The 21,128-nt window shown below is 52.0% G+C and overlaps 1 protein-coding gene and 1 long non-coding RNA gene across 2 annotated transcripts in view; one reads left to right on the forward strand and one right to left on the reverse strand.

Annotated features, from left to right (window-relative positions):
- Window positions 1-4,207, reverse strand: part of SPTLC2 (serine palmitoyltransferase long chain base subunit 2) — a 118,404-nt gene extending 114,197 nt beyond the window's left edge. Inside the window, exon 1 of the mRNA XM_037900759.2 lies at window positions 4,069-4,207. Coding sequence (XP_037756687.1) covers window positions 4,069-4,194 — 126 coding nt within the window. The 5' untranslated portion in view covers window positions 4,195-4,207. The remainder of the gene's footprint in view (window positions 1-4,068) is intronic.
- Window positions 4,208-4,277: 70 nt separating this feature from the next.
- LOC119566448 lies at window positions 4,278-8,259 on the forward strand. Its single transcript, XR_005225570.2, has 3 exons — window positions 4,278-4,396; window positions 6,715-7,676; window positions 7,793-8,259. It is a non-coding gene; the product is annotated as an uncharacterized LOC119566448 (long non-coding RNA).
- The last annotated feature ends 12,869 nt before the right edge of the window (window positions 8,260-21,128 follow it).

The raw sequence follows: 21,128 nt of genomic DNA on the forward strand, positions 1-21,128 counted from the left end.
TGGCCAAACAGCTGAACAGTTATATGTGATATTTACTAGTTCTGATTTTTCTGTTTTAATTAATAAGATACATCCAATTCCACATCCAGACACCTAAACACAGGAAGAACAGGTTGGTTTTACTGTACACCTGAAAGATCAACAAATTCCAGCTCTGACAGATCAATGCAGAAGTACATTCCAGAATCTAGGGCCATTCACTGAGAATATCCATCCAAACCCAATACTTTGATCTGCAGACTTCGCTCCAGAGTTCAACTGTCACTGCAGCATACAGCAATAGAAGCATCACACTAATAGCCAAGACCCAAGTCATCAGACCTTACAGATCAAAGTCAGTGCCTTGAATAGCGCCCTGAAGCAAGTACAGATGACCAAAAAAATGGTGTAATATGTTCTTTCAGCTGTCAGCTTGCCAACCTGCCTGTATGCTGCACCACACTAATAGCCAAGACCCAAGTCATCAGACCTTAGAGATCAAAGTCAGTGCCTTGAATAGCCCCCTGAAGCAAGTACAGATGACCAAAAAAATGGTGTAATATGTTCTTTCAGCTGTCAGCTTGCCAACCTGCCTGTATGCTGCACTACTGGAAAATTTTGAGTGATTTTCAACTGTAGTTCCTTGCAAAGTGTACTGCATTAACCCAGTCTGAAGGTCACAAAAGCAGAGTAGTAAGGTCTAGAAGACCTGAGAGAAACAGCCACAATCATCTAGCCAGAGACAGATGGAAAGATACACTTTTAAATGCTAATGCCATCAAAGATGCCAGAAGCAAATGGGGATTTAAAAACAAACAAACAAACAAACAAAAAAAACCCACGCACCTATTCTCCCAAAACAGAAACCCCTAGGACACAAAGTAGACAGACTTCAGTAACAAGGACAGAAATCATCCTCAGTGCACCCCAAAAAATCTTCCCACACCACATCACCTTAGACACATCCAGTTAAGCTTCTTTTAACTAAATTTCAGAGTAGCAGCCGTGTTAGTCTGTATCCGCAAAAAGAAAAGGAGTACTTATGGCACCTTAGAGACTAACAAATTTATTTGAGCATAAGCTTTTGTGAGCTACAGCCCATGCATCCGATGAAGTGAGCTGTAGCTCACGAAAGCTTATGCTCAAATAAATTTGTTAGTCTCTAAGGTGCCACAAGTACTTTTCTTTTAACTAAATTTAACTACATCCTTGTAGGGAAAAAATACCAAAGAAACCCACCACTCTAGCATTTAACTTCAAAAAGGGAAACTATACAAAAACGAGGCTGCTAATTAAACAGACATTAAAAGGAACAGTCACAAGAGCGAAATACTTGCAAGCTGAACGGAAACTTTTTAAAAACCACCATAATAGAGGCTCAAACTATACATACACTTCAAATTAAAAAAACCAGCAAGAGGACCAAAATAATGCCACCATGGCTAAACAGAGTAGAAGAGACGGTTAGAGACAAAAAACATATCTTTTAAAAACGGGAAGTCAAATCCTACTGAAGAAAACAGAAACGAACATAAATTGTGACAAGTGTATAAGTATAATTAGGCAGACCAAAAAATAATTTGAAGATCAACTCGCAAAAGAATATATATATTTTTTTTATGTACACCAAAGCAGGAAGCATGCCAAACAATCAGTGGGGTCACTGGACAATCAAAGTGCTAAAGGCACACTCAAGGAAGACAAGGCCATTGGGGAGAAGCTAAATGAATTCTTTGCATCGCTCTTCACTGCAGAGGAAGATTCTCACTTGTGAGCCTTTATTTTTAGACGACAAATCTGAGGAACTGTCCCACACTGAGATCTAAATAGAGGAGGTTTGGGGGAAGATTGATAAATTAACATTAATAAGTCACCAGGACCAGATGGCATTCACCCAAGAGCCCTGAAGGAACTCAAATATGAAACAGAATAACTAACTGGTATGTAACCTATCGCCTAAATCAGCCTCAGTACCAGATGACTGGAGAGTAGATAATGTAATGCTGATTTTTAAAAAGGCTCCAGAGGCAATCCTGGCAATTGCAGGCCAGTAAACCTAACTTCAGTACCAGGCAAGTTGGTTGAAACTAGAGTAAAGCACAAAATTATCAGACACATAGATGAACATGATATGTTGGGGAAAGAGTCAACAGGGTTTTTAAAAAAGAGAAATCAGACCGCACCAATCCATCAGAATTCTTTGAGGGGGTCAACAAACATGGACACAGGTGATCTAGTGGATACAGTGTACCTGGATTTTCAGAAAGCCTTTGACAAGATCCCCCACCAAACACTCCTAAGCAAAACAGGCAGTCATGGGATGAGAGTATCTTCCCTCTTATGGATTGGTAACTAATTAAAAGATAGGAAACAAAGCTCAGAAATAAACGGTCAGTTTTCACATTGGAGAGATGTAGATAGCAAGGTCCCTCAAGGATTTGTACTGGGACCAGTGAGGTTCAACAGATTCATAAATGAGCAAGAAACAGGAGTAAAAAGTGAGATGGCAAAGTTTGCAGATGATACAAAATTACTCCAAAGCAGACTGTGAAGAGTTACAAAGGGATCTCACAACTGGGTGACTGGGCAAGAAAATGGCAGATGAAATTCAGTGTTGATTAATGCAAAGTAATGTCTACTGAAAAGCATAATCCCAACTATACATACAAAATTATGTGGTACAGTATAAATTAGCTGTAACCACTCAAGAAAAATCTTGGAATCATCATGGATAGTTCTGTGAAAACATCTGCTCAATGTGCATCAGCGGTCAAAAAAAAGCTAACAAAGTGTTAGGAATTATTACGAAAGGGATAGAAACTAAGACAAAATATAATGCCACTATATAAATCCATAGTACATGCACACCTTGAATATTGCGTGCAATTCTGGTCCCACCATCTGAAAAAATATATATTTGAATTTGGAAAAGTACAGAGAAGGGAAACAAAAGTGATTAGGGACTGTTCAGCTTAGAAAAGACAACTAAAGGAGGGTATGACAGAGGTCTATAAAATCAAGAATGGTGTGGAGAAAGTGAGTAAGGAAGTGTAACACATAAGCTAGGGATCACCCAATTAAATTAATAAGCAGCAGTTTTAAAACAAAGAAAAGGAAGTACTTCTTCACACAAAGCACAGTCAACTTCCATAACTCATTGCCAGGGGATGGTGTGAAGGCCAAAAGTACACCTGGGTTCAAAAAAAGAATTAGGTAAATTCCTAGAGAATAGTCCCCACGATGGCTTTTAGCCAAGATGGTCAGGGACACAACCCCATGAAGGACTCTGGCTGTCCTTAAACCTCTGACTGCCTGAAGCTGGGACTGGAGGGCAGGGGTGGATCACCTGGTAATGGCCCTGTTTTGTTGATTCCCTTTGAAGCACCTGCCACTGGCCACCCTGTTAGGTCAGGACACTGGGCTAGATGGACCATTGGTCTGACCAGGTGGGTCGTTCTGAGGCTCTGCCAGCTCTCTCCTCCCCAGCCAGCCCTAGGAAAGCAGATACCCTGCAGCTCACCTAGCTCCCGCTGTCAGGGCTGGGCAGCCTCACGCACATGGCCAACGTGAGCGTGACGGGAGAACCAGGTGGCTCCCCGGAGCCGCAGTGAGGACCCGTGCGGCCCTCCCCGCCCCGGAGCCTAGGAGACTGGCAGCCCCGCCGCTCGTACCAGGGCCCGCGGGGCACCCAGCGCCTCCGGCCACGTCCCATCTGCGCCTCCACACCTGGCCCCGGAATCACCGCAAGGCCGACTCCCGCTCAGGGCAAGGAGCAGGGCTGCCCTGCCGCCCCGCGGGGTCCCCACGGAGCCAGGCGGCCAGCCACCGCCCGGCGGGTCCGAGCGGCAGCGCTCGCTGTGGAGCCCGCGGGCGGCCAAGCCGGGAGGGGCGCGTCCCGTTTGCCTGATTACGGCACAGGGAGCCCCAAGCCGGGCCAGGCTCCGCGCCGCACGCTGGCCCCTGGCCACCCCAGGCAGGGACCGGTCCCAGCTCCACGCCTCCCCTCGGGCGACCAAGCTAAGACCCCCGCGCCCGCCGTGGAGCCCCGGCCCGGCAGCCCCTCCGCGCCCGGCTTCCCCGGCCCCACACCTGGGTCTCGGCCTCGAGCAGGCCCCGCACGTATCCGTTCCGCAGCGCCCCATGTCCCATCAGGCTGCAGCCGTTGGCGCGGGAGTGGGAGTCCGGTTCCCCAAGGCCCTGCTCCGGCCGCTCCATCCTGCCGCCTTCGTCCGGCCGCTTGAGGTCCCCCACCACCCCCCCTGGCCGCGGAAGCCCAGCCCGACCTGCCTGCCAATCACACGTGTTCGCGTCACCCGAGGGCGGGGCCCGCGCTCAAATACATCTGCGCTTGCGTGAGACAAGGGTCCGAGGGAGAGGGGGCGTGGCCAAAGGGAGCACGGCCCAACGACAAGACCGTGTAAGTAAGGTGGGGGGCGGGAAGCAGGGAAGAGGGGCGGGGCCATCGAAAGGCCATATCCTATCACAGGGCAAAAAAATCCAGGCCAGGAGAGGCCCAGGGGACGAGCTGACCAATTTCCCGGCATAGAACCACAGAGGGCGAAGGGAAGAGCATGAGCTATCCAATCGCAGGACAGAGCCTCGGGGGGTGGGCGGGATCTAAAGGTAGGCCCTGGCCAATGACAGGATAGACGAGCCGGTCTGGGGATGGGCTCTAGCCAGTGACGGGATGGGTGGGTTCGATGAAGGAGAGTCCCGTAGAGCCCTGTGTAGGGCTGTGCCTGGACCTCTGGTCTGTCCCTGTTTGCGGCCCCTCATGGCCGGCCCCTGTGTGACTCCACCGCTGGCTCCTATGTGAGCTTGATGGAGAAATTACTGGGTAAAATTCTCTGGCCTGTGTTGGGCAGGAGTCAGAGTAAGATGAGCCTAATGGTCCTTTCTGACCTTAAAAGCTTTGAATTCTTTAGGGGGGCTGGGGCTTATTCTGCAGGAGGTATAACTCAGCCCCCACCCAGCTGGAGGAAAGACCCAGTGTTTGAGAACCCCTGCAAGCAGCAACCCAGCAGAAATTAAGTCAGTGGGAATTAAAATTGTACATAAAGTTATGCATGTGCTTAAATTCTTTGCTGAATTGGTGCCCATATCAGGCATGGATGATAACTTGTTGAAACCTGGCTGTAGATGTGTTTGAAAACAGTTTCAAACTTGGTTACAAGCTCTAGCATAAACAAGACCTTGTAGCTGAAGGTAGGAGATACATACATACATACATATATATATATATATATATATATATATATATATATATATATATATGGCAAATTAAAGAATACAGAAATATGGTATCTATTCTGGGAATAAATCTAATCATCCAATTAGAAGTTGGGTCACCAAGCCTCACATAGGAATTACTCCATAGAAAAGGTGATATGCAAAAAGTCAGCATTTGTGATCACCCTTTACTGCTTGATGCATAATGAAAACATGGAAAGGGGTGTCCAAAGTTTGGGAAGTGTCTTTTGGGGGTTTTTTGTTTGATTTTACATTAGGGTTTGACTTTTGAGTTTTTGCTGGAGGACACACTGGAGAATGCGTGGGAAAAGGATGTCTTACCAGGCTAAAATCTGAGCTGTAACTTTCATGTCCTTCGTTGAGAGGGGAAGGGACATGCTATTTAAAAATGTTTAGGTCAGATTCTGCTCTCAGTCACAGTGGTGTAAATCTAGAGTAACTCCATGGAAGGCAATCAAGTTATTCCAAGTTTACACAAAGGAATTGAGATCAGAATCTATCTCCTTGGTATTTTCTTTAAGTTGTTAGTGTTGTAGCCAGTGGTTACTCTGCCTTAGTTTCCCTTCTTGGACTCATGACTCCACATCATAATCCAAAAGTTAATTAAAACACTGCCCTTTTGGGGCCCACTTTATTTAGTCCTTTCACACATTGGCCCTTCAACCTTCACAAAGCTGGGTCATTGTTCAATCTCTCTCTCTTTTTAATCCGGAGTTTGGCCCTCCAGTTCCCAACCCCAGGTCAGTATCTCTCTCTTAAGTAGAGAGTCCCCAGCCTTCCTTCCCACAGCTAGGTCACAGTTCCTTTACTTTGCAGGCCCTTCCAATATAATAAGGCTGATTAGGTCACCTGACCCACTAGTCACCTAACCTTCATTTTCTCCACTGGGGAGGTGACTGACGCTTGTCATAGTTGGACTGAGGCACATCTCTCCTAAAAAGGCACCATACTGTGACATTAATAATAATTAATTTAATTCATGTATTTATTTGCAATACCATAGTGCCTAGAAGCCCCACTCATGGACCAGGCCCCTTTGTCATAGGTGTTGTACAAATACAGAACAAAAGTTTAATTCAAACTCCTGACAAACAATTGGGGTGTGGGGGGGACTCCCTCTGTGAAAGAGCCAACATTTTCAGCCCTCCAAGGTGGACTGGGAAAGCTACAGATCTAGTTTTAGTCTATTTGTGATGTTGCGATCCCATGCCATTTCTCCAGCGTGTATCCTAAGCAGATAGGGAACTGGGGCCTTTAGACTAGATATTTCTGGGTCAGACACCTTTTGCTGTAAAAAACAGCATTAGGGTCCTTGAAACAGTTTACGTTAGCCTAGTAATGTTGTCCCAGCTGCTTCAAAGTGGCTGCATTGTGAAGAGGATGGGTAGGCATTTACCAATGTATGATCAGCAAAATGGCATGAAATAAATGTAGTTAGCTTAAACATTGTCTTTGTCTCTGTGATTGTCACTCTTCTCTTTGCAGGGTGGAGCCTTCCGTGAACCATTACATTAGGGTGCCACCATGGAATTCTTCAATCACCCACCCCCTCCCTGATGTTTATAGTTACAAACTATATGTTCTGTGCATTAAATAAAACTTGCAGGGATTGCAAGTGTGACTTCTCCATACCCCCTAACTATAAAGCATCCCCATTGCCCTATACTCTGTTTGATTTGGGAGGGGTGTTTAGTAATGGTTGGTATAACTGCAGGCTCATGAGCAGCTAAAAATCCTTGCTGTGTGGAGCCCAGCTTGCTGTTGAGCTCCCTCCCAAACCCTGACTGTCTACCGCTAAAGCCTGTACGAAGCAGCCTGGGAAAAGCTCTGACTGCACCTAGTTTCTATATGCAGCGAGAATGTGCCTTAGGCTAAGGTGGGGTGGATTGTTGTGGCTCACCTCCCTCCCTTTACCTGGGCAGAAAGCCAAACAAGAAGATCGGTGATACAGCAAGGAAGAAGATCACAGCCACAAATTTGCTCAGCAACTGGCACCCACCTGGAGGCTTTGTTTGGATAAAGACCTGGAAAGTTGCTCAGAATGCAGGGAGGGGAGAGAATACAGCCCCCTTCTCAGCCACTCTCCAGCGAGGGAGAGTCCAACCAACAGCAGAGAAGCTAAAAAGGAAATGAATGGGAAGTTGAATGAGGAAGAAAGTGAGGAGTGTGTGTGACACCCATGAGCCAGAGTCAGCCGACATGGGCCATCCATAGGTGTTTCATTTCACTGAAGTGGTGACAGACTCTTGAGTGAGACAGTGTGTGGGAGACAGAGTCTCTGTGTGTACCTGTACTCTGCCTAGAGAAGCATTACAAGATATAGCTCTGTGGGCTGTCCACGCTATAATGAGAAAACCACTAAATAGGTACAAACCTGTCATGAAACTACTACTAAAACTATTTGACAGCATAAACCTACCCATTCCACTCTATGGGAGTAAAGACAGGTTTCAGAGTAACAGCCGTGTTAGTCTGTATTCGTAAAAAGAAAAGGAGTACTTGTGGCACCTTAGAGACTAAGGTGCCACAAGTACTCCTTTTCTTTTTATGGGAGTAAAGTCAGGTGTTACTTCCTCAGCCTACTGTATCAGTGATGACAAATCCCTACATCTTAGTTTGCAAACAGCTACAACAGGATACAAGAAATGGAAACAGGAAACAACAGCTGTAGAGCAGAACTAAGGCACTTCACCCTTGTGAAAGTAGAATGAATTATATTGAAATTATAATTCATTAAAGAAATGCTGCTTGAAGGGTTTGTTGAAATATAGTTGTCAGGAAGAGAAACATTAAGGAGTGTGAGACAATGGGTCCTCCAACTAATTAACTTAGAGCTCCTACTGAGTCTGGTAAACGTTAGTATGCAAATAAGATATGTATGTATATTTGTCAGTTTCTGCTTCCTTTTGTCTCTTATGTTAAATTGGCTTTCGCTTATCTGTTTAAATAAGTTAGCTTGAGCTTTTGCTGGAGGCTCACATATCTGGGTGCATTGGCAAAGCGCTTTGCTAATAAACAGAGTGGTCTGACAAATTTTGTGAGTCTTGAATCTGACTTTGACACCCTCTTCATCAACATGCATAAAAGAATACTAGACTTCCAGGGACATTTCAGCCTAAGTAGCATATGCCCACCTCGTTCACTGCAAAACTTTAGAGGAGCAAAATTAATCCAAAACAAAACCCAGTGCTATCGAGCACCCCTTCCAGGCCACAGCAGTACTAACCTCCTGATCGATGGAGCAAACAATTTCACCCCAAACTGAATGATGGTCAGGACACTAGACCCACACCTAGAAAACCAATATGAGTCATCAGGAAGAACAGACCATAAGTAACAAGCTAGACTGCTACAGATCTCTGTGCAGAACTGTCATTCCAGCAGATATCTCAGCACAGTGATTTATGCAAAATTAAGGCAGACTTTTCTCAACTACAGACTCGGGGACCACAAAGTAGAGATATAAAATTGGGAGACAAAGCATAGAGCAATGGAGAACCAATTGTGCATCCAAAGGGACAGAGGAGAAATTGTAGCAGACAGACACTTTGTTTCAGTGTCCAAAATACACGGGGCTGTGAGAAAGATATGTCCTCAGATTATAAAGATTGACCAAGGAGGATGAGGAAAAGAAACCTTTTTGATGGGAAAAAGGAGAGAGATGGTAGAGATGGCATTGTGCTATGTATGGAAACAGAATGAAACCTCAAAGACACTCTGAATCCCCCAGGGCAAATTGCATGATCTACCTCTGACAGATACCTGAGAATCTGCCTCTTCCTTAGATTTTGGCAACACTTCCATAGCTTGTTATACTACTAAGAATTAGAGAGAGCATGCATCAGAGAGTGAGTGCTGGCCCCAGCCATCCCCTATGGAGTAAAAACAAAACAAGGGAAAAGATGCTGCAATTTCAAGAAAGTATAAACTGCACTCTCACATCCCATCAAATCCACCTGAATCTACCAGGTGAGCAACAATGTGTGGGAGTGATGGTTTCAGTGAGGATAGTAATGCAAATACTACTATGATGGGCGCGTGCTGGAGGAGGTAGATACACCTTGTTAAACAATACCCAGATTCTTTCCTGGTGGTTTAGGAGTAAACTTTGTAACAGAAGAGAGCTGCGTTTCTGCTCCTCATGGGACAACTCTCCACCCCAGACAGGAAAGGGTTAAAGAGCTCCTCTGGGCACAATCAGCCTCAACCCAGTGTGTCTGTAAGCTTGTTAAGTTTAGAGATGGGTGGGTCCTTAAAAGGGAAGATGAGGCTCCCTACTTAGCATAGGATGGCACTTTGAAGAGATAGGATTGCTATTCAGAACTCCCTGGTCTCAGGGGTTGCTGACTCGGAAAGTGACAAGAGAGGGCTTTTTTTTTTGCTGTTGTTTCTTTGGTTTCCTGCTTTTTGTTGGTTATAGAAGCAGACTTTGTTTTGATGACTTTAACTGGTCCCCCACAAGGGGGTGAATGCCTTGAACAGCACTGCTGGAGGGGTGTGCCCTGGATTCTCAAACTGGAGGGGTATGGCTTAGGACACTGCTTCAGAGCAGACCCTCCACTTTCTCTACCGTTTTTCTCTACAGTGAGCACTCCAGGCCTCTGCCAGACTCCAAGCTGGTTTTATTTCACTTGGTCTGTGAAAAACATTATGCTGAAAATAACTACGAGGCTATAAAGACACTGATCTCTGACCCCAATTTTCATCTCTTCACTTGCAATGAAGCCCTGTCTGTCTCTGGGTAGGTGCATATTCAATTTTAATGGCTCTTGGTAGGCAAAACCTTTTGGAGCCAGGACTTGTGAACACAATGCACTGTTCACCTTTTCTGCATGCCCCTCAAAAAAAAAAAAATCAGCTAGGCTCCCCCAGAAGACTTATGTGGGGGGTAGGGTTGTGATTAGAGGAACAGGGAGCCTAGGTGGTACAGTGGGTGCTGACGTGTGTTTATGTACTTGTCTTATGGCATGTTTTGCAGTGTTTCTCAGTGACTGGTCCATGGACCTGTGCTGGTCCCAGAGATCTCTTAACACACTTTACAAAGGCAGCAAGCCAGTCTCTGGTATCAAAAGGCGAGAAATGCTGTGTTAGAGCAGTGGTTCTCAATGAGGGGTACACAGACCTCCTGGGGCTATGTCAACTCATCTAGAGCAGCAGTTCTCAACCAGGGTGTCACAACCCCCAGGGGGTCACAGGACAGGTTTCGGGGGTTGCAAGTGCAAGGCTGGCATTAAGGCATGGCAAGCAGGGCAATTGCGAGGAAGCCTCGTGAAGCTAAGTTACATGCTTCAGCCCTGGGAGGTAGGGCTCTCACTTCAGACTCCTGAAAGGGGTATAGTAGTCAGGAAAGGTTGAAAACCACAGTGTTCGAGGACACGGGTGTTTTTTGGGGCCTGATCTATGCTGCAGTGTCCCCTCCTAGGCAGCAGCATTGCCTAACCCATAGCATCTGTTCTCCCAGAAGTGTTTTGAAGCATACACAGGAGGCCAGGATCATGCACGAAACCCTCTTCTTCAGGCTGGTTTTATTAACTCAAATTAAAAACAGTTTGTTCCCAATCCCCTTTTATAGGGATAAACTCAGTCCTTTCCCAGGCTCTCTGCTTGGGCAAATTTGACCTCTGTTCCCTGAAGTCTTCATAAAGCCTCCTCTGTTGGGTCTTAAATTAAGATGAGGTACAGCTGTCTCAGCCCATAGTTCCAGATCAATTTTCATAAGGCTTACCAGCCTGCTTCCTTCATCCAGCAGGACCACACAAGATTCCTTAAGTCCTTTCTCCAGAACTTCCTCCCCGCCACCAGAAGTTATCTTGCTCTTATGGGTTTCTCACAACACATTTTTTGGTGGCCTCAAAGTACAGCTACCAACTCTTGCTGCTCTGACAATTTTTCCTAAGATACTTCGCTCTAGGAAAAACAAATACATATGCACATATACACATCCAAGCGCTAACCTTGTTCCTGCCTTCTGTGGCCCTTCAGTGAGAGCCTATCTTGGAAGGTGGGTTGGGAACCCACTAGCCACCTGCGGAGTCCTAACTCCCTGTGCCCTGGCTAGGTGGGAACAGGGGAGCACCCCAGCTACTACATGCCACAGCCACCTCCACTGACAAGATCTGCCTCTGGCACTGCGCACACAAGCCACATATGGCTCCAGAGCCCCCAAGGAGGCTACAGATTAATTGCAATAGCCCTAAACACACCTCCCTTCCCCTGGAGAGTGACTGCAGACTACTTCCCTGCAGTCTCCACTCTGCTAGCAGATCCCTAGCTATATAGAAGCCCCACCTTCTCTTACACAGGTGAGCTTCCCCTAATTAGGGCTTTCCTCTCAGCCTTAATTTTCCTAACTTCCAACCCAATAGGTTAATTGGCCCTTCTGGCCTACATTAACCCCTTCAGAGTGAGTGTGAGGAACACACCCCATCCCACCTACATTTAAAACTTTTGCTGAGAAACCTATACTAGTATAGTTTGTTAGGGGGCTTATTCCTTCACCCACTTACTTCCCTGGTCCTTCTCGCATGAACAGAGAACAACAATACCCGAAGTCCAAAGGTGCAAACAATTCAATGTGTATTGGGGTGAACTTCTAGTAAGCATGATTCCAGTTTCCTTCCTTAGTGTCCCCCTTCCCAGCTCTGACACCAGAACCTTACACCTGTGTTCCTGTTCCTATTCCTGTCTTTAGCCAAACATGATTCCAATTTCCCCACCCCCATTCCCTGTTCCCATTTCCCCTCCACCCACTTCCTGATTGACTGCAGACTATATAGTAAAATTTGAGTTCTGCTTAGCTATACCTTAACCAATCATTTTCCTGAAATTTAACTAACCAATCCTAACATATTGTAACATGATTATATAACCAATTATATCCCACCACCTTAATTAGTTTACACCCAGCAAAATTAATTATACAGCAGACAGGAACAATCACAGAACCAGACAGAGATTATACAGACAAACAATAGCAAAGTGGGAACTATAATGACAAAACAATACAGAAGTGAGGATTTCATATCCCAGCTATTGATAAATGAGTTCTTGCCAGACAGGATGCTATGAAACTAAGTTTCCTTTTACATTTTCTAGTGTGACAGGGTCAGGACAGATGGCTATAGGAGAGTAATCTTATTGGGATCCAGGAAGAGGGCGGGCAAAGCCCGTCCACTGCTAAAGGATTCCCCCCCCAGCCTAAGAGGAGGGTCCACAGGACCTGGAAAACCAAATAATTACGGGGGACAACTAATCAACAACAGGGACAGGAGTGCGGTCAAAGGGTCAAACGAAGGGAACCAGACGGGGACACCGAGCAGAGAACCCCGGACAGCGCCCCACTGCTCCTCGAAGGCGTGAAGGGAGTCAGTGGACGCCACCCAGAGGAACTCTGCCCTGAGGCATGAACGGACGGAGGATCGGAAATAGGCCCCACAGTCACAGGAGACTCCATCAGCCAACCTCCTCACCCTGGTTTTATAGATGGTCACTTTAGCCAGGGCCAGGAGGAGGTTGACCAGGAGGTCCCGTGACTTAGTGGGGCCACAGACAGGGAGTGCATAGATAAGGAGGTGAGGGGAAAAGTGCAACCAAAATCTTAACAAAATATTCGTGAGGAGCTGGAACAGGGGCTGCAGCCTGGTACACTCCAGGTAGACGTGGTACACTCCTCATGCCGCATACTCCTGGTACGCTCCTCACGCCGCAAAAGGGGCAGGTGTCCGGGATTGGAGCGAACCACCCCAAGTACATGCCCATGCTCACGGCCCCGTGAAGGAGCCGCCAACTGATATCCCCAGCGGGCCTCAGGACCAAGGTGGAATATAGGCTGGCCCACGGGGGCTCTGCACCCTCTAGAGGTGGCAGAAGGTCCCACCACCTTGTGTCGGGGTGGGACACGAGGGTGAGGACGTGAAGAGTGTGGAGCACGAGCATGTATAGATGTTTCCTTGGCACGGTCTGGAAACGGACCAGCTGCAGTGCATGTAGCCGGCTCACGGTGAAGGAGCGGGGGGGGGCCCGATGAAAAGGTCAGGAGGGCCTGGCGTGGAGGGTGGGCGGGGCACGCCCTCCCTTAGGACCCGGTTGAGGTAAACCCGAGCAGTGGGCAGCAAAGCGGCCCTCACCTCCTGAAGTACGTGCAGGGGAGTACGAAGTCTGGAGAGCCCCATGCGCTGAGCGAGCATCAGGGGATCCAGCCAGTCTCCCCGGTCGTAGTCCAGGAGGTCTCCGACTCTGGTGACTTCTGCCAGGACCAACCTCTGGCGCACCGAGGGGGACTCTGCCACCTGCACACGGAGCTGGGGGTTGTGTAGCAGAGGCTCCGCGAGGAGATCTGCCACCACGGAGGCCGGAACGGACCTGGTCGCTGTGAACAGTTTCCAGGTCCGGAGGAGGTCCTGGTAGAAGACCGGCAGCCCGGAGAGGTCTGGCGGAAGACCTCTCGGATAGAGATAAAGGAGCTGCCGGTCGTATCGGAGACCTCGGAAACGGCGCATGAAGGCGTGCGCCAGTACACTCCACACCGGACTACCTGCACCATAACGGAGCCTCTGCAGGGCCTGGAGGCGGAAGACATGGACCTGAGTGTGCAGACATTTCAGGCCCTGCCCTCCCTCCTCCAGGGGTAGATGGAGAAGCCCTGCAGAGACCCAGTGCAGTCCTGACCAGAGGAACTCCAGAATCAATGTCTGGAGGTTGGCCAGGAAACTCGGGGCCAGGACCAGGGTGTTGAGCTGGTACCAGAGCATGGACAGGACTAGTTGATTAAGCTCCAGTGCCCTCCCTCGAACGGAGAGGCACCGGAGTAGTCCTGTTCATTTCCGGAGCTGCTCTATCACCCCGCTCTCTAAACCGTGCGAGTTCTCCGGTGGAGACGGATGCGTAGCAGAAAGGTAAACGCTGAGATAGAGCAGCGGATCCGTGCTCCACCGGATGGCCTGAAGCGCGGGTGGGAAGGAGCTTGCCTGCCACCAGTCCCCAACCACCAGGTCAGAGCTCTTGACCCAGTTGACCCAGGTGGAGGAGGCTGCCGAATAGATGGCCTGGCAAGCCTCCACTTACGCCAAGTCGCTCGGGTCCTGGACCACAAGGACAAGGAGCACGTCATTAACGTACGCCGACAGGACCAGCCGCAGCTCCGGCTCCCGCAGCACCAACCCTGTCAACCTCCTTCGGAGGACACAGAGGAAGGGCTCTATCGCCAGACCGTACAGCTGGCCCGAGAGGGGGCACCACTCTCGTACTCCTCGCCCGAAGCTGACCAGTTTGGTCAGGGTCCAGTTGAGCCTGACGAGACACTTTGCGGAGGTGTACAGTGCCCGGAGAAAACCCACAAACTGGGGTCCAAAGCCAAACGCTTGCAGAGTGCTCAGGAGATACCCGTGATCCACCCTGTCGAATACCTTCTCCTGATCCAAGGAAAGGAGGGCAAACGACAGACCATCCCTACACCTGAGTTCCAAAAGGTCCTGGACCAGATATAGGTTGTCAAAAATGCTGCGGCCCTGGACGGTGTAGGTCTGGTCTGGGTGGACCACGTCCACCAGCACGGACCCTAGCTGCAGCAAGATTGCTTTTGCCACGACTTTGCAGTCCGTGCTGAGGAGCGAGACGGGATGCCAATATTGTAAATCATGGAGGTCCCCCTTCTTCGGCAATAAGGCGAGCACGGCTCACCTGCATGAAAGAGGGAGGACCCCGCTCTGCAAAGACTTGGCCCAGACGGTGACTAGGTCTGGGCCGAGGACGTCCCAGAACACGCGGTAGAACTCCACAGTCAGCCCGTCCATGCCCGGAGATTTATTGGTGGGCATGGGACGGAGGGCTTCCGAGAACTCGGCCAGAGTGAGAGGCAACTCTAGCCGGTCTTGGTCGCCCACGCTGACTGTAGGGAGCTCCTCCCAGAGCACTCTGCAAGCGTTAGGATCAGTCGGATCCGGGGAGAAAAGGCTTGCGTAGAAGGCTCCACCCTCCCGCACATCTCCACCAGATCCGTGAGGGGGGTGCTGTCTTCTGCCAGAAGGCAGTGACGTGTTTCTTGGCCCCCCTCCTTTTTTCCAGGGCATAGAAGAAGCGGGAGCTGCGATCCATCTCCCGAAGAAGGCGGATGTGGGATCGAACAAAGGCACCCCGGGCCCAGAGCTCCTCCCGCTTCTTCTGGCACGCTCCACAGAGGGGCGGATTCTCGGAGCTGGTGGACAGACACCTCTCCAGCTCTAAGACCTCCCGTTCCGACTGCTCTATCGCCACATCCCTCCGTTGGCTGGCGCCCCGGGTGGAGTCACGGCAAAAGAGCCAGGCGCGCACCTTCCCCAGGTCCCACCACCGCCGCGCCGAGGGAAAGGCATGCTGCTGCCCTCGCCAGGCCAGCCAGAACTCCCGGAAGGATGTCACGAAGCCCACATCCTCCAATAGGCTGTTGTTAAAATGCCAATAGGCCGGCCCCAGCCTCTCCATGCAGAGGGAGGCCGTCACAGTGGCTAAATGATGGTCAGAAAATGGGGCCGGCCGGATGCTGGAGGAATGGGCTCGTGAAAAGTGGAAACGTGATAAATAAATGTGGTCCAACCAGGTGTGGCGCGATCGATGGGCCTCCACCCAGACAAAGGTGAACGTGGAAATGTCATCTGGGTGGTGGTCGCGTCAGACGTGCACCAGGGAGTAGTGTTCGACTATCTCCTGGAGGACGTCCACTGCGGCCGGGCACTGCTCGGTCCCCGAGCGGTCCCGCTCCTCGAGGGTGGTGTTAAAGTCCCCACCCAGGACCAGGGACTCATGAGGATCCAAGGAGCCGAGGAAAGTGGACGCCTGTTGATAGAATTGCAGCCGCTCCGGGCCCGATGTCAGGGCATAGACGTTAACGAGGTTGACCACGAGCCCCTCCATACGGACCCGGAGGTGCAGCAGGCGGCCCGGCACAGCCTCAGCAACCCCCAGCACCTCAGGCCGTAGGTTGGGGGAGAACAGGGTCGCCACTCCAGCCGTACGAACTGTGAGATGGCTAAAGTAGACCCTGTCCCCCCAATCCAGCCGCCAGCTGTCTTCAGCGGTCGGATCCGTATGGGTCTCCTGCAGGAAAAACACAGAGTGCCCCCCTCCCGAAGGAAGGAGAGCACCTGGGACCTGCGGAGACCCATCCTACAGCCCCGGGTGTTCAATGTTGCGATGGTGAGAAGTGCCATGAGCAGGGCTGTGGGGGGATCCTCGCCGGCAGGGACACTCACGGCTCCCGACGGGCTGCGCAATAGTCCGTGACCTATCCCGTAAGTGAGTAAGGAGTCATGGAAGATGCGGACCCGCCAGTAGGCCGCGGCGCCTTGCTTCCCGGTCCTTTTACTCTCCCCCATGAGGGCCCTCACAGCCCGGAGGATTTGATGAAAGTCCCCCCATCGCTGGAGAGCAAGCTGTACCTTGTTGCAGGAGCCACGGACATCTTCTAAAATCTCCCACAACTCCTCTTGCAGCGCATGGGGGGGGTGGGTTACGGTCTCCTGCTTATCCCGACAGGGCCCTTGGTACAGCCCCGTGGCCCACCGAGATGGGCAGAGAGGGTGCGGACCCCCGACGGGGCGTCTGATGGGCTGGCGCCACTAGGCCCGCCTCGAACCCTGGGGCAGTAGGGGGCGGCGGAGGGAGGATAGCAGCCCCTAGTGGGTCAGGACAGGGAAACACAAAGGCCGCTCCCTGGGGGTCATCTATTGGAAAAGGGAAGGAGACAGCCCCAGGGGTGGCAATAACATCACGGGAGGTGGACGGGATAGGGACAGGGGCAGAGACGAGATTCTGGGCTTCAGAGGCCAAGTAGCTGGATGGTGGCACCTCCCGCTTAGGCTCAAGGGTTAAGGGGGTGGGGAGGGGGCTCTCAGTGATGCCGGGCGCAGGCTCTATGGTGGGTTTGGCAGCCACGGCATCAGGAGGTGGACTATATGGAGGGGAGATCGCTTTCTGCCACCTCGGGGTTCTCCTCTCTGGCACCCGACGTGACGGTTGCCTCAGGGCTCATAGAGGCTTCAGATGGTACCAGGGCAGAAGGGGCTCCCTCAGGGGCCTCGGAGGGGAGGGACTCCCGTGGAGGGGAGATCCTACCTTCCAATGCTATTGTGTCTTCCCCTCCCGACACTGGCGGATGGATCTCACTTGTGGGCATAGCGGAAGGCTCAGTATCAGTGCCTCCCTTCCTGGTCTTCCGGGAGGCCTCCACATCGGATGGGTGCAGCAGAGCTCGAGCCTTCCGCTTGCCTCGCTTCCCCTGGACTAGAGTCCAGCCCTCCATAGCATCATCTGGGGGCTGGTTAGCAGGGGTCGTGTCAGGGGGCAGAGGCGATGGCTCAGGGACTCGGGGGGGTAACGGTGGGGCAGCACGAGGGAGGGAGGATTCCCCCTGGGGTGGGCCCTCTTCCATGCCTGGCGGCGTCCCTGCCGCACCCTCCTCCACAGGCCCCGCCAGATTGCAAGCAGCAGGGGCGGGGCTCTCCCCTTCGTCTGGGCATAGTGGGGGAGGTGCCCCTTGGGCCTGAGTGGGAGCAGTGGTGGACTGGGAAGGAAGAGGGGTGGCTTCAGGGGCTGGGCAGCTAGGGGCGCAGGCGATGACGGGGCCAGTGCCCTGCCGGGGGTCGCGGATGCCCCTCCTTGCCGGCCCAAGGGGCAGTCCACCCGGACGTGCCCCATCGCCCAGCAGAGATAGCACCGGGCCTCCCCCGTAGAGTAATGCACCCAGTAATGGGTCCCCTGGTAGGGGACCAGGAAGGACCCCTCGAGCGCCTCTCCGTCACACGCCGCCGGCAGCAGTTGAAGCTGCACTTGCCGGCGGAACGAGAGGAAGTGACGGAGGGCGGGGTCTTTGCAGCCCAACAGGGGAGGGCTCACAACAGAAATGGGCTTCCCCAGGGTGGAGAGGGCGGGTAATAGGGCGGCATTGGGAAGGAAGGGAGGGACGGAGGTCAGGACCAGGCGGACACCCAGGTCCTCTAGCGGCTCCAGGGGGACGAACACCCTCCCCACTGCCAGGCCCTTTTCCACCGCCTCCTGGGCGGCGGCCTCCAATGCTAAGAAGAAGACGACCTTGCCATACATTTTGGACGCCGCCACAATGGCCGTGGGCCCCACCACCCTCGCCAATGCCCGCACGTAGGTCTCCACGTGGGGCAAGGCAGGCACCAGGAGGCAACAGACGCCGTGCTTCCTGGTCATGGTGGGAAAGGGGCCCCGGCCGCTATAGATGGTAGCGGAGGCGGTGGGTCGGAGAGATGATGTAGCAGCAGGCAGGGGGGCTGCCACCACCTGGATGTACGCCCTGGGGGCTGGGGAAGGGACACCCGCAGAGCTGGTGGAGGGAACAGCGGGGAGGGACGCCACGGCCAGTGGTGGGGCCGCGGCAGTGGGGGCAGCCCCTGCCATGGAGGGCCTGGTCTTTTTAGCGGGGCTCTTCCCCTTCTTCTTACCCTGGCCCTTCCCGCTGGCTGGGGGGGGCTCCCCCCGAATCTGAGGGGGCGAGGGACACGGCAGCAGCGGAAGTCACCGCGGGTTTGGTGGCAGGTGGTTCGGCAGCGGCGGTAGAGGCTTGGGGGGGTGACGGAGGGGCAGGCGGGGGAGGGGTAGCTGGGGCTGCTGGAGGGGCCCCACCCGTCTCATCCCCCACCATCGTGAGCAGGGAGGGAAGGGGAGACACCAAAAGAAGGAGGGGAAAGGGGAAGCAGGTCGACCACTCCTCCCCGCTAGGCTGCGGGCAGGGGAGGAGGGTGCCAAAAGGGGTGGGCTGGACGCGGGGACAAAACAGGGGTTAGGGGTCAGTCGCCGACACAGGGTGGAATTCCAGCTCCTCTAGCTGCCCTAGGGGTGGGGGGGGGGATACAACAACATTGGGGGTGCAGTGAAGAGGGTTGAAACTAAAATGGGGAGTGGCACAAGTGCATGGGAGGGGGCATGGATGCACGGAGCAAGGGGCTAAGCGGGCTGGAGTTAGGGCAGGGAAACCAAGGGGCTAGCTTCAGAGGCTGGGGCAGGGCAAACAAACAAAGGCTGTAGAAGGAAATGGGTGGGGCAGGCAAACAAACTGAAGCTAGTAAGGGAGGGCTGGGGCAAAAGGGGGGGCAAAAGCTGCAAAGGGCAAATGGGGCAGGTAACAAGGGGCAAAGCTGTGAGGTGGGCAGTCCGGAGGCGGGGCACGTGCGCCCACGGGCGCTTGCACAAAGTCAATTTGGGCTGCTGCTGCTTCTGGCCCAAATGGTGGAATCAGGGCGTGGCAAGCCAAGCAAGCAGCTGAGTCCAGAGGCAGGAGCTGAGGCAGATGGTAAACAGCCAGTGCGGGGAGTGGAGGGGGCAGCGGTGGTGGTAGTGGTGGGGGTTGGGGGGGACACAGATGGATCGGGGGCAGCTCCACGCCATACCCCCTGTGTCCTTACAAGCACAGTCAAGACCCCCACCACAAGAGCACAGTTCAAAAGTTACTCAGTCTTAAGGCCCCCTCCACGGTGGTCTGCAAAGTCTCTCGGTGCTCCCCCACTGGTAGATGGTCCTCTTCTTCTTCTCCTCTTTGGGGCTTCAGCAGCTCCAGTCAGCAGACTCTGCAGCAGCAGCTCCTGGAACGCCAGGTGGTGGTCCAGGCAGGCAGAAAGGACCCCTTTCAGGTGGTGGTGTCCCCAGCAGCTGGGGCTGGGGTCCCTCACTCCCCCCCTTTGGGGAGCAGGCTAGCAGGCCCCCCCTCCCAAGGGGCTGCAGTTGGAGCAGCAGCAGCACCCAAGGGTGGGGGGGGTCCAGCAGCCGGCCAGCAACCAGGTAGTAGCAGCAGAGAAGGGGGGAATTGTATATGGCCCAGCCAAGGGAGCAGCTGGAGCAGCAACAGCAGCACCAGCAGGGAGAGTCCAGGGCATAGGAGGAGCAGCAGCCCTCTTCCTCCTTCTCCTTCTCCCTCCAGGCCAGAGGGCTACAGGAGAGCGACTGAAGTGAAAGCTATGAGTCCCAGGTTAAGCAGGTCCCTTTTCCTTGAATAAGGTAACGGGCAATTCCAGAACAATCAGGAACCTTCTGGAGACAATTAAGACAGAGAGGCTTATTGGCTACAGGTGTTCTAATCAAGAAGCTGCTAGAATCAATTAAGGCAGGCTAATCAGGGCATCTGGGTTTAAAAAGGAGCTCACTTCAGTTTGTGGTGTGCGTGTGAGAAGCTGGGAGCAAGAGGCACTAGGAGTTGAGAGTGAGAATGCGGACTGTTGGAGGACTGAGGTGTACAAGCATTATCAGACACCAGGAGGAAGGTCCTGTGGTGAGGATAAAGAAGGTGTTGGGAGGAGGCCATGGGGAAGTAGCCCAGGGAATTGTAGCTGTTGCACAGCTGTTCCAGAAGGCACTCTAGACAGCTGCATTCCACAGGGCCCTGGGCTGGAACCTGGAGTAGAGGGTGTGCCTGGGTTCCCCCAAATCCCCCCAACTCCTGGTTAGACACAGGAGGAGTTGACCTGGACTGTGGGTTCAGAAAAATGGCCAAGCTGAGGGCTGCCGTGAAACTCCAAGGCAAGCAAATCTGCCAATAAGCGCAAGACCCACTAAGATGAAGCCCGAACTTTGTCACGCTAGGCACTTCCCTTTCTCTGGAGGTGATAGGAATACAATCCTATCCTAATAATGCCTAGCAGCCCAATTGCACCTTATTTCAATGTGACTAGTTTGGAATGTGATGAGGTGACTGGTTGCTTCCCAGCTTATGGCTGCCTCTGGTGCTTAGCCAAAGGCCTTAGCCTAAGAACAGGGCCTCAGACTGTCGCAGTAAGAGAAGGACCTTACACTGGCAGACAGTGATTTTTGGTTCTTTCTTTTATACCTCTAACTAGCCAAGTGATAAGAATACCCCTAAATTCTTAGAGTATAGGCCTTTACAGACAGGCCTGAATATCTATATCCTA

This window comes from Chelonia mydas, chromosome 6, assembly GCF_015237465.2.
Source record: "Chelonia mydas isolate rCheMyd1 chromosome 6, rCheMyd1.pri.v2, whole genome shotgun sequence".
In the NCBI taxonomy this organism is placed as follows: domain Eukaryota; kingdom Metazoa; phylum Chordata; order Testudines; family Cheloniidae; genus Chelonia; species Chelonia mydas.